The sequence below is a fragment of the Colobus angolensis genome, unplaced genomic scaffold (assembly GCF_000951035.1).
Source record: "Colobus angolensis palliatus isolate OR3802 unplaced genomic scaffold, Cang.pa_1.0 Scaffold47, whole genome shotgun sequence".
NCBI classification, from domain to species: domain Eukaryota; kingdom Metazoa; phylum Chordata; class Mammalia; order Primates; family Cercopithecidae; genus Colobus; species Colobus angolensis.
Genome location: NW_012118154.1, coordinates 4,456,134 through 4,470,052, shown reverse-complemented (window position 1 = coordinate 4,470,052; position 13,919 = coordinate 4,456,134). Strand labels below are relative to the sequence as shown.

General features: G+C 46.8%; 1 protein-coding gene across 1 annotated transcript; it reads right to left on the bottom strand.

Annotated features, from left to right (window-relative positions):
• Positions 1 to 6,893: 6,893 nt before the first annotated feature.
• Positions 6,894 to 13,838, bottom strand: ODF4 (outer dense fiber of sperm tails 4). The gene is given in 4 exon segments (XM_011958601.1): positions 6,894 to 7,230; positions 7,233 to 7,277; positions 7,468 to 7,602; positions 13,181 to 13,838. Coding segments are annotated over 4 exon segments (768 nt in total). The 5' UTR covers positions 13,635 to 13,838; the 3' UTR covers positions 6,894 to 7,096.
• Positions 13,839 to 13,919: the final 81 nt, after the last annotated feature.

Genomic DNA, 13,919 nt, shown 5'->3' with positions numbered 1-13,919 from the left:
GCCTGACCAACATGGTGAAACCCCGTCTCTACTAAAAATACAAAAATTAGCTGGGCATGGTGGCACGTGCCTGTAGTCCCAGCTACTCAGGACGCTGAGGCAGAAGAATTGCTTGAACCCAGGAGGTGGAGGTTGCAGTGAGCCGAGATCGTGCCACTGCACTCCAGCCTGGCAACAGCACGAGACTGCTTCTCAAAAAAAAAAACAAAAAACAAAAATGCAGTAAAATGTTAACACTTGTGGGGAATCTGGGTGAAGAGTGGGAATTCTTTGTACTATTCTTGCAACTTTTCTGTAAGTCTACAATTACATCCAAAAAACATTAGAAGAATTGACAAGGTCCCACCAAAGAGGAGAGACAGCTTTGAACACGGAAATACAGGACAGTAACTTGGCAGTTTGTTCTTTGGCCTGCAAAGGCGGTATTCATGTGAGTGAGAGTCACTTGTCTTCAAGTCCTGGCATTTTTTCTAGCAGATCCCAAAAGCTGCCTGAAAGCCCCCAGGCCTTGTGTTGTTTCCCCTTCTGTTCACAGGTATCTTCCAGGCACTCACTAGAATATGGTGTCTGACAAGTTTCTCAGCTAACCAGGCATGGAACCAGAATTCTCAGAGATACCGAGGACAGTTTCTATCGCACTGACCAGGCTTCACCCTAGACAGTGGTCCCCTACTGAGAACAATTCTTCCTTTCCCCTGGCTACAAAATAGGGATTCCTGGCCTATTTCTGCCAAATGCTCTATGGAAGCAGAAAATCGTAAGGCTTGTATTTTCTCCATTATAGAAAATTAGGCCAGGTGCGGCGGCTCATGCCCGTAATCCCAGCACTTTGGGAGGCCGAGGTGAGTGGATCACTTGAGGTCAGGAGTTCAAGACCAGCCTGGCCAACATGCTGAAACCCTGTCTCTGCTAAAAATACAAAACTTAGCCAGGTGAGGTGGCGGACATCTATAACCCCAGCTACTTAGGAGGCTGAGGCAAGAGAATCGCTTCAACCTGGGAGGCAGAGATTGTGCCACTGCATTCCAGCCTGGGCAACAGAGCGAGACTCTGTTGCCATTAAAAAGAAAAGAAAAGAAAAGAAAAAATAAATAATATTCCCTCTTTCTTGGCCCTTGGTTTTTGGGGTGCTTTTTTATTGTTTAATAATGGACTTTATTTTTATTTTATTTTTATTTTTGAAACAGAGTTTCGCTCTTCTTGCCCAGGTTGGAGTGGAATGGCGCAATCTTGGCTCACTGCGACCTCTACCTCCTGGGTTCAAGCGATTGTCCTGCCTCTGCAAGTCTGTAGTTTACATTAGGGTTCACTCTTTGTGCTATGCATTCTATTGTGTGTGTTTGTTTGTTTAGAGACAGGGTCTCGCTGTATTGCCCAGGCCAGAGTGCAGTGGCGCAGTCACGGTCCACTTCAGCCTCAAGCTCCTGAGCCTAAGCGATCCTTCCACCTCAGCCTGCCAAGTAACTGGGACTACAGCATATGCCACCATGCCCGGCTCATTCTATGGGTTTTGACAAATGTAAAATTACATGTAGCTACCATTAAAGTATCATACAGAATAGTTGCACTGCCCTAAAAGTCCCCTGTGCTCTAGCTAGCTATTCATCCCTCCCTTCCTACTCCCCAAACTCCTGAAGACCACTGATCTTTTTACTGTCTAAAGTTTTGCCTTTTCCAAAATGTTATATAGTTGGAATGATATAGTATGTTCCTTTTTCAGACTGCCTTCTTATACTTCGCAATGTGTATTTAAGATTCCTCCATGTCTTTTGTGGCTTGATAGTTCATTTCGTTTTTTGCACTGAGTAATATTCCATTGTCTGGATATACCACAGTTTATACATTCACCTGCTGAAGGATATCCTGCTTGCTCCTAATTTTTGGCAATTATGAATAAAGCTGCTATAAACATTTGTGTGTGGTTTTTGGGTGAGCATCAGATTTTGGTTCATTTGGATAAACAGGAGCACAATGATCGCGAGATCATATGTTAAGAGTATGTTTAGTTTTTTAAGAAATTGCCAAACCAGGCCGGGTGTGGTGGCCCACTCCTGTAATCCCAACACTTTGGGAGGCTGAGGTCAGAAGTTCGAGACCAGCCAGGCCAACATGGTGAAACCTCGTCTCTACTAAAAATGCAAAAAAAGTAGCCGGGTGTGGTGGTGCACCCCTGTAATCCCAGCTACTCAGGAGGCCAAGGTGGGAGAATTGCCTGGCACCACTGCACTCCAGCCTGGGCAACAGAGCGAGACACTGTCCAAAAAAAAAAAAGAGAAAGAAAGAAAAGAAAAGAAATTGCCAAACGGTCTTCCAATGTCGCTGGCCATTTTGCCTTCCCACCAACAATGAATGAGCATTCCTGTTGTTCCACATCATTGCTAGCTTTTGGTGTTGTATTTTGGATTTTAACTATTTTAATAGGTGCAGTGGTATCTCATTGTTTTAATTTGCAATTCCCTTGAGAACATACTATGTTGAACATCTTTTCATATGCTTATTTGCCGTATGTATATCATCTTTGGTGAGATGTCTGTAGATCTTTTGCATATTTTTAAATCTTTTGCACATTTTGTATTTGGTTAGTTGAGTTTTAAGAATTCTTTTCCGGCCGGGCGCGGTGGCTCATGCCTGTAATCCCAGCACTTTGGGAGGCCGAGACGGGTGGATCACGAGGTCAGGAGATCGAGACCATCCTGGCTAATACGGTGAAACCCCATCTCTACTAAAAATACAAAAAACTAGCCGGGCGAGGTGGCGGGCGCCTGTAGTCCCAGCTACTCGGGAGGCTGAGGCAGGAGAATGGCGTGAACCCGGGAGGCGGAGCTTGCAGTGAGCTGAGATCTGGCCATTGCACTCCAGCCTGGGCGACAGAGCAAGACTCTGTCTCAAAAAAATAAATAAATAAATAAATAAAAATACAAAAAGATTAGCTGGGCATGGTGACTCACTCCTGTAATTCCAGCTACTCTGGAGGCTGAGGCACGAGAATCTCTTGAATCCCTGGGAGGCAGAGGTTGCAGTGAGCTGAGGTTGCGCGACTGCCAGGCTGGGTGATGGAGTGAGACTCAGTCTTAAAAAACAACAACAACAACAAAAAAAGACATTAGATCAAAGATATAAAGAATATATGGTAGCCCCCTGCTTATCCACAGGAGATACAGTCCAAGATCCTCAGTGGTTGCCTGAAACCGTGGATAGTACCAAACCCTATATATACTGTGGTTTTTCCACATACATATCCATGATAAAGTTTAATTTACAAATTAGGCACAGTAAGAGATTAACAATAACTAATAATAAAATAGATAAATTATAATGCTCAGAATGATATGTAATTTAAAACTTATGAATTGCTTATTTCTGTAATTTTCCACTTTTTTTTTTTTTTTCCTCTTTTTTGAGACAGAGTCTTGCTTTGTTGCCCAGGCTGGAGTGCAGTGGCACAATCTCAGCTCACTGCAACCTCCACCTCCCCGGTTCAAGTGATTCTCCTGCCTCAGCCTCCCAAGTAGCTGGGACTACAGGCATGTGCCACCACACCTGGCTAATTTTTGTATTTTTAGTAGAAACGGGGTTTCACCATGTTGGCCAGGCTGATCTTGAACTCCTGACCTCAAGTGATCCACTCACCTGGGCCTCCCAAAGTGCTGGGATTATAGGTGTAAGCCACTGCACCTGGCCATGCTTAATAATTTTGGACCCCAGTTGACCACGGGTAACTGACATTATGGAAAGCGAAGCAAAACCACCAGATACCTTGATCTTGGATTTCTTGATAATGAGAGAACTACTGATAATAAGGAACTACCAGTAGTGAGGGAACTACTGTAAATTCTAATCTGTATTGAGGAACGAAGACACGATCATCAGAAGCATACCTGTGCTGTAACTTAAAATCTTTCCATTCTTTTTCTTGTTTGTTTGTTTGTTTATTTGTTTCTTTGTTTTTCAGACAGGGTCTTACTATGACACCCAGGCTAGAGTGTGGTGGTGCGATCTCGGCTCACTGCAGCTTAGGCGTCCTGGGCTCAGGCAATCCTCCCACCTCAATCTCCCTTGTAGCTGGGACTACAGGCCTGTGCTACCATGCCCGGCTAATTTTGGTATCTTTTGTAGAGTCGGAGTTTCGCCGTGTTCCCGAGGCTGTTCTCAAACTCCTGGGCTCAACCAATCTGCCTGTCTTGGATTCCCAAAGTGCTGGGCTTCGAGGCATGAGCCACGACCCTGCCTCCCTTCTTCTTCTGTCAGGTTTATTTGTAAATGTTTCCTTCATTACTCAGACTTCATACATTTATTGTTCTCTCTGGTGGAATATTACCAGCCTCTTCAAGCCTTGCTGTCTGATTGTGATTCAAATTAACGTCTGCAAATCCTAGCTATGTAAGTATTGGAGTTGTCTTTGTAAAGCAGAACAATTTTAGTTTCAGTCTGTTTTAATCCTCCCTTTAGCCAAAGAAGTTGTGTCCATCAGCACTGTCTCAGTTATGCTAAGGTAATAAACAACCTGAAATCCTAGATGCTTACAACAACCAGGTTAAATTCTCACTCACACCGTGTGTCTTGGTCTGCTCAGGCTGCCATTGCAAAAGTCCATAGACCGGGTGCCTTAAATAGCAGAATTATTTTTCTCACAATTCTGGAGGCAATAAATTCAAGATCCAGGTGTTCTGGCTGATTCCGTTTCTGGGGAGGGCTTCCTTCCTAGTTCAAAGGCAGCTGCCATCTAGCTATGTCCTCACCCGGCCTTTCTTCAGTGCATGTTTGCAGAGAGAAAGAGACAGAGTTTTGGTGTCTCTTATAAAGAACCACTAATCCTATTGGATAGGGCGCCCACCCTTATGACGTGATTTAACCCCAATTACCTCCTAAAAAGCCCCATCTCCAAATATAGTTACATTGGGAGTAAGGGCTTCAACGTATGAATTTCAGGGAGAAACAATTTAGTCCATAGCACTACCTATCCATCAAGCAAGCATCTGCTGTGGGCTCCACTCCATGTCTCCTCATTCCAGCACCCAGGGTGACAATCAGCCACCACTTTGAATGTTGTTACTGTGGCAGAGGGAATTAACACTAGTAATTAAATGTTCCACGTCCACTTCCAAATCTCCTACAAAATGTCTCTGTGGCTCAAGCTAACATGAAACACTGCAGGAAAGAGACTTCTGAAAAAATAGTTGCAGTTTAGCTAAGTTGACACAATACACCAAATAGGTAAGGAAGAAAGAATACCAATCCTAGGCCGGGCACGGTGGCTCACATCTATAATCCCAGCACTTTGAGAGGCCAAGATGGGCGGATCACCTGGGGTCGGGAGTTCAAGACCAGCCTGACCAACATGGAGAAACCCTGTCTGTACTAAAAATACAAAATTAGCTGGACGTGGTGGCGCATGCCTATAAATCCCAGCTACTCAGGAGGCTGAGGCAGGAGAATCACTTGAACCCAGGAGGCAGAGGTTGCAGTGAGCCAAGATCATGCCATCGCACTCCATCCTGGGTTGGAGTAGATACGGGGTTTCACCAGGTTGGCCAGGCTGCTCTCGAACTCCTGACGTCAGGTGATCCGCCCGCCTTGGCCTCCCAAAGGGCTGGGATTACAGGCGTGAGCCACCACGCCCGGCCCTAATTTTTTTAAATAAGGCTTCAAATAATTGCTTGGCCCTTCCCTCTCTTCCACCATGTGAAAACACAATAAGAAGGCACCATCTTGGAAACAGACAGCAAGCCCTCACTAGGCACGGAATCTGCTGGTGCCTTGGTCTTAAAGTTACCAGATTCTAGAATTGTGAAAAATAAATTTCTGTTCTTTATAAATTATCCAGTCTCAGGTACTTTGTTAGAGAGTGCAGATGGACCAAGACATTCAATTAAAATACATTTTAGGCTGGGTACAGTGGTTCATGCCTGTAATCCCAGTGCTTTGGGAGGCTGAGGCAGGAAGATCACTTGATGCTGGGAGTTCGAGACCAGCCTGGGCAACATGATGAGATCCCCTCCACCATCTCCAAAAACACTTTTGTTTTTTTCTTTTTTGAGAGAGTCTTGCTCTGTTACCCAGGCTGGAGTGCAGAGGCATGGTCTCGGCTCACTGCAAGCTCCGCCTCCCAGGTTCACACCATTCTCCTGCCTCAGCCTCCCGAGTAACTAGGACTACAGGCGTGTCCCTGCACTCGTGTAGCTGCCTGGTATCGTGGTTTCATCTGGAGGGATAGACATGACCCAGATCAGCTATGGATGCTCTCTTGGGAGGCTGGCCTCTCTGGGCAACATGTCCAAAGCCTGATGGGCATTGCCAGCACTCCCCAAGCTAGTTTTAAAACCCAAATGTGCAACTTACCTTTTGGACCTAACCTGAATGCTTTCCTTTGTTGCCATGTTTTATTCCTGCTGTTACATGGCGGAGGGTGTGGGAGGCTTGGGTGGAAAGCTATAGCAGCCAGGGTGGATGGTGGTTTCCAGGGCACAGGCCCTATGCATTCTGTCATCGGAGCTGGACACAGAGGGTGGGACTGCCGCCCAGGACACACACCTAGGCGAACCACCTGTGCTGTGGTGCTCATTGTTCAACCTGCCTCTTATCTTTGAGCCTTTTGGCTTTTGAATCCTTCACTATGCTTAAGCCAACAAGATGGTGGGTGATCTCTCTCTCCTAATCAGCGCTACCTCCTCCACCCACTAACTAGCAAATGTTGGGTCAGAGATAACAAAGAAAAAGAGGCGTAGCTCTCCAGAGGTATTTGCCCATGTACAAGTATGCTCTGGTAGAGGTTGGGCAGGTTTAGGGACTAGCAGGTGCCAAAAGCCTCCTGGGCAGCAAGAACTGGAAAACAAACTTGTTCTTTCTCCCTTCCTCTCCCTCCTCCTCTAGCTTGCCTCAACAACAGCCAGATATGAGAAAGAAGAGATGGACAATTTATTCTACATCACTCAAGCTCAATCAAGTCAGGGAGAAAGCAGAGGAGTGCAAGGCTGGTCCAGCATCCTCCCTTTCTCATTCCTTGCAATGATGAGGACCAACCTTTAGGGCTGGGGGGAGGAGGAGGAGACGGGGTCAGAGGAATGGACAGAACTTGGTGCCAGGAGTTCAGAAAAGGTTACAGGTGTGTATCCTTCCGCTCAGGATCCAGGACTCCCTCCTGGGTGATGGGGGTGTCTGTGATCATCTGTGCCCTCGGAGATTCTTCTACTGAGCCGAAACTGCTGCTGCAGGACACGGTGCCACTGGGCTCAGAATCGGACTCCAGAAACTTCTATGGTTGAAGTAGCAAAGGATCGCTGGGAAAGGACAGGGACAGGGGAGAGGAAAGTTGTGACTGGGAGGTAAAGTGACAAGCAGGGTGAGGCCAAAGGGAAGATAAGACCCTAAAAATCTAACCCTGGGGATCGCTAGCCTCTTCCCTCCACACTTTCCCTGACCTAACTTTCCCATGTCCCTTCCTTCCCCCAGGGCCCTTTGGCCACTCACCGCAGCTGACATATAGGATAAGTACCAGCCAACCAATGAAATAGCTCCATCCGATGGGGATGGATACATTCCTCTCCACCTCGAAGATCCAGATATTAATGGGGAACAGCATGAGGGTGGAGAAGATGAAGGTCACTAGGAGACAGGAAGCAGAGGGTCTCGTTGTCATGCAAGAGTCCCACAGGAGGGTCTTCCTCATCTGCTGGGCTACAGCCACAAACCACATCACCATGCACACAGGGACTGGCCCCTGAGGGTCCAGGAGTCAACCCCTCCATTTCTACCTCTCCTGTGACCAGGAAATGATGTAACTCGATTCTCGGCTCTGTTCTCCCACCACCCACAAAACCCCCACGCCACCCCCAAAGAAGAGGGAGAAGTGCCCAGGAAGATATGGCTTAGGAAAACAAAGGACCTTTTCCAGAGCTAAGAGGCACCTTCACAGAAGCTCAAGATGGTCCCGACCAAGCCGACAAAGGGTAATTTCTGAACAGCGGGCAGGTAGGGCAGGTGCAACCAGATGGTGAGGACGAGGCCCAACCCCAGGGTCAGGTTGAAGCTTAACTTAGCCACCTTAAACATGGGCTGATTTGTCCACAGCTTAAAACTGTCTGGGGAAAATGACAAACAAAAAGATCAACTAAGGATTTACAAAAGACAAAACATAAAAATGAGCAAATACAAGAAAACTCAGGCCTGTAATCCCAGCACGTTGGGAGGCCGAGGCAGTTGGATCACAAGGCCAGGAGTTCAAGACCAGCCTGGCCGACATAGTGAAACCCCGTGTCTACTAAAAATACAAAAATTAGCTGGGTATGGTGGTGTGTGCCTGTAGTCCCAGCTACTCCGGAGGCTGAGGCAGGAGAATCGCTTGAACCTGGGAGGCGGAGATTGCGGTGTGCCACTGCACTCCAGCCTGGTCAACAGAGCAAGACTCCGCCTACAAAAACAAACAAACAAACAAAAAAAGACAGACAGAAAATGTACAGGTCCATTAATAACCAGAGAAATGCACATTTGAAGTAAAAATGAAATATTGCTTTCACTTCTTTTTTTTGAGATGGAGTCTCGCTCTGTCACCCAGGCTGGAGTGCAGTGGCGCGATCTCGGCTCACTGCAAGCTCCACCTCCCAGGTTCACACCATTCTCCTGCCTCAGCCTCCCAAGTAGCTGGGACTACAGGTACCGGCCACCACGCCCAGCTAATGTTTAGTAATTTTTTTTAGTAGAGACGGGATTTCACCATGTTAGCCAGGATGGTCTCGATCTCCTGACCTCATGTTCCGCCTGCCTCGGCCTCCCAAAGTGCTGGGATTACAGGTGTGAGCCACCTCACCCAGCAGCTTTCACTTCGTAAATAAACCAGGCTCCTTGATATGGAGATTGATTGATAATCTCAACCGCATGCAAATGAATACCTTAACAGAAAAAAAAAATGGACAGAGGACTTAAACTGCAGTTCTCCAAAGAAGGACTACAAATGTCTGATCAACATATGAAGCTCAACACAAAGAATTGCTAATTAAATGTGATTTGTGAAAAACCATCGAGGCCAAGCACAGTAGCTCACACCCATAATCCCAGCACTTTGGAAAGCTGAGGTGGGAGGATCTCTTGAGCCTAAGGGTTTGAGACCAGCCTGGACAACATAGGGAGGCCCTGTCTCTTTGAAAATGTACAACTGGGGCCGGGTATGGAGGCTCATGCCTGTAATCCTAGCCCTTTGGGAGGCTGAGGTGGGCAGGTCACTTGAGATCAGGAGTTCAAGGCCAGCCCGGCCAACATGGTGAAATCCCATCTCTACTAAAAATACAAAAATGAGCGGGGCATGGTGGCACATGCCTGTGATCCCAGCTACTGGGAGGCTGAGACAGGAGAATTGCTTGATCCCAGGAGGCCAAGTTTGCAGTGAGCTGAGATCGTACCACTGCACCCCAGCCTGGGGGACAGAGCAAGATTCCATCACAAAAAAAAAAGAATATATAAATATACACACACACACACACACACACACACACACACACACACACACACTTGGCTGGGCACAGTGGCTCACACATGTAATGCCAGCATTTTGGGAGGCCAAGGTGGGCGGATCACAAGGTCAGGAGATCAAGACCATCCTGGCCAACATGGTGAAACCCCGTCTCTACATACATATATATATATATAAACTGTCAAATTAGCAAAGATCAAAATAAGATTGATAGCCGGGCGTGGTGGCTCAAGCCTGTAATCCCAGCACTTTGGGAGGCTGAGACGGGCGAATCATGAGGTCAGGAGATCGAGACCATCCTGGCTAACCCAGTGAAACCCCATCTTTACTAAAAATACAAAAAAAAACTAGCCGGGCGTGGTGGCGGCGCCTGTAGTCCTAGCTACTCAGGAGGCTGAGGCAGGAGAATGGCATGAACCCGGGAGGCGGAGCTTGCAGTGAGCTGAGATCCGGCCACTGCACTCCAGCCTGGGCGACAGAGCGAGACTCCGTCTCAAAAACAAAACAAAACAAAACAAAACAAAAAAATAAGATTGATAACACCTAGTATAGGAGAGTATATAGAGAAAAGAGGTGCTCTCGCACACTCTGGTGGGCAGCATTTGTGGTGAATGATCTGGCATAAAAGATCCAGAAAATCTACATTCTTTTACCATACAATGCTTCTTCTTGGAATTTATGTTAAGGAATAATCAGATATCTGCAGCAAAATCTGGGTACAAGAATCTTCTTTGCAGAGGTATTAATATGTCGGCCAAGCATGCTGGCTCATGCCTGTAATCCCAGTACTTTGAGAGGCTGAAGTGGGAGGATCACTTGACGTCAGGAGTTTGAAACCAGCCTGGCCAACATGGTAAAAACCCTGTCTCTACTAAAAATACAAAAATTAGCCAGGTGTGGTGGCACCTGTCTGTAGTCTCAGCTACTGGGGAGGCTGAAGTGGGCGGATCACTTGAGCCCAGGAGGCAGGGGTTGCAGTGAGCCAAGATAACGCCACTGCATTCCAACCTGGGCAACAGAGTGAGACTCTGTCTCAAAAAAATAAATAAATAAATAAGTCCAATAAGCTCCTTGATTTACAAGAGATTTGTAAAATAAATTATACTATACCCATACATTGGGTTATTGTGTGTTCATTTAAAATGATGATAGGTGATATACTAGGCACAATGGCTCACACCAGTAATTCCAACACTTTGGGAGGTGGAGGCAGGAGGATCACTTGAGCCCAGGAGTTGGAGACCAGCCTGGGCAGCACTGGGAGACCCTGGTCTCTACAAATTAAAAAAAAAAAAAAGTAGCCAGGCATGGTGGCATGCACCTGTGGTTCCAGCTACCCGGGAGCTTCGAAGTGGGAGGATCACTTGGGCCCAGGAGTTCAAGGCTGCAGTGCAATAAACTACAATCACACCACTGCACACCATCCTGGGTGACAGAGTGAGACACTGTCTCAAAATAAAAATAAAAATAGATGCTTGTCTCTGAATAGAATGTCTCTGGAAAGAAACAGAAGAAACTGGGGAGGGAGACTGGATACTAAGAGATAACAGACTCACTTCACTATACAATCCTTTGTCTTCTTTGAATATTCACTATTTATACACTACCTAATCCTAATTAAATAAATTTTAAAAATCAGTGATGTTTGGCTGGATGCGGGGGCTCACACCTGTAATCCCAGCACTTTGGGAGGCCGAGGCAGGCGAACCACCTGAGGTCAGGAGTTCAAGACCAACTTGGTCAACATGGTGAAACCCTGTCTCTACTAAAAATACAAAAATTAGCTGGACATGGTGGCGGGCGCCTGTAATCCCAGCTACTTGAGAGGCTGAGGCAGGAGAATCACTTAAACCTGGGAGACAGAAGTTGCAGTGACCTGAGACCACCATTGCATTCCAGCCTGGGCAACAGAGCAAGATTCTGTCTCAAAAAAAAAATTAAATTAAATTAAATTAAATTAATAAATAAATAAAAATAAAAAGCCTGGCTGTCTTTGAGTAGCTCCATAGAGCAAGGCACCTACATGAGTTTCAGAGCCAGACACACGTGAGTTGCAATTCCAAACCTGCCATTATTAGGTTGATCCATATGAAATGGCTCCTTTTGTAGGTGAAAAAGCAGTCAAATATTAGCATGTCATTTGGTTCAATCTAATAGCTTTATGACCCTGAGCAAGGTACTTAATCTCTCTGAGTCCCAATTTTCTCATCTCTAAAATAGGCATAATTATCTTCTATCCCTTACGGTTGACTGACGACTAAATCGAACAAATGGAGGAAGTGTACAATAAAGGATAGCTTTTGTTTCCCCAAATTTATTATAATACGGACATAATACTTGCATAATTTATTATATGAATACTTTCATATTCATATAATAAGGACATAATACTTTCAGAAAATAATAGCTGTGTGATTTCTTTCATGCTAAGGAAAGTGAAAAAATTGAAATGAGGGTCAAAATCTCTGGTTATCCCCAGGAGCTGAGAAAGAACTCCAAATTCCTGAGGGGTGAGGGAACAGCATAAGCAGAGACTAACAAGAATAAGATCCAGGTGTGGTGGCCAGGACCTGTAGTCTGAGCTTCTCAGGAAGTTAAAACAGGAGGATCCCTTGAGCCCAGAAGTTCGAAGCTGCAGTGAGCTATGATTGCACCACTGCACTCCAGCCTGGGTGACGGAGTGAGACCTTGTCTCTAAAAAAATCGGTGAAACAAACAAACAAACAAAAAAACAAGGATAAGGAACGAAGCAGCTGCAAGAATTCAGGGAAGGAAGGAACACGGAAACCAGGTGTGGAAACAGGAAAATGATCCAGAAAAGCAAGGCCTGAGGCAGAAGGAAAGGAGAGCGTGTGGGATCAGGGCCTGAGAAGGGACAGTGCAAGGAGTCCTCTCAAAGCTCTGGGTACACAAGACTAAGGAAACCGCCACCTCACTGGGGCTCTTCTCCCTGGTAAATTAGGCGATTAATGAGTGAGTCTCTTGTGCAAAGAGTCCATGCCCCTCACAACTTTTTTTTTTTTTTTTTTTTTGAGACGGAGTTTCGCTCTTGTTACCCAGGCTGCAGTGCAGTGGTGCGGTCTCGGCTTACTGTGACCTCCGCCTGCCGGGTTCAAGCGATTCTCCTGCCTCAGTCTCCGGAGTAGCTGGGATTACAGGCGTGTGCCACCACGCCTGGCTAATTTTTTGTATTTTTAGTAGAGATGAGGTTTCACCGTGTTAGCCAGGATGGACTCCATCTACCCACCTCAGGTGATCCGCCTGCCTTGGCGTCCCAAAGTGCTGGGATTACAGGCGTGAGCCACCGCGCCCGGCCTGATTTTTCTTTTTTGTTTTTAGAGACAGGGGTCTCACTAGGTTGCCCAGGCTGCACTCAAACTCCTGGGCCCAAGCAATCCTCCCGCCTCAGCCTCCTAGATAGCTGAGACCACAGGTGTACGGCACCATGCCCAACTCTCTCACAGCATTCTTAGAAGCACAGATTTGGCTCTGGGTTTTATCAAAAGCAGTGACATTTTCCTTTGCACCAATCAAATCTATTTAGCCAGGCTACAGGACGAGAAATGATCGTTGGAGGTCTCAGTGCCAGTGGAACTATCTTGCAGGCCAAAAAGTAAAGATGACCAGGGAGAGGGAACAAGAATACATCCAGGGTGCAGATATCGAGGCCAAGACAGGCTGGAGGCCTGGGCTGGGATTGGGGGTGGAGGGGCTCACCTTTCCCATTCTCTAACTCAGAACAGTTCCTGGATTTGCAGAAGTACAGGAGGCCCATGGACATGATGTGGGCTGATGTGTAGATTCTGTTGCTGACATCTACGGGCCAGCGCTGGTAGAAGCGGCTCCTAGAGAGGTACAGCCATTTCTTGGAGAAGGCCATGACCAACAGTAGGATAAAGGCAGCCAGGCTGAGCTCAGAAGCCAACACCTGGGCCATCCAGTGGAAACTGTGTGCGACTCTCCATTGAAAGGGAAGCGGAGAGTTCCGGCGCTGGCTCAAGGACCTGTTACTGGTGAGGGAGACGGTGGAAGACAGCGGTCTCCCATCTTGTCCCAGCTCACCTCTGCCCCATTCTGCCTCCCCACTCTTCGTTCCCTTTCCAGGTCTCTGATGTTGGTCTCTTTCTCCTTCTGACCTAGGGAACTCATTCCCAGAGTCCTCTGCATCCATCTTGAGCACCACTTCTCCCCCTGTCTCCCTCTTCCCTCACCAGCCTCAATTGTTTCTTCTCATCTTTCAGATATTTTCATCAGCTGCCACTACGCAGCCTGGGGTCTCAGAAAGAATGAGGAAGTCTAATAAGAGACCTTGATCTAATAAGAGACTCTTGATCCAAGAGAAGGCCCCAACCCATTCAGCAGGCCAGGTCCCCTAACTGCCACGGAATTTTCCTGGGGCACAGTAAGATGGGGGAGGAGAACCAAGACTTCAGCTTTTTTTTTTTTTTTTTTTTTT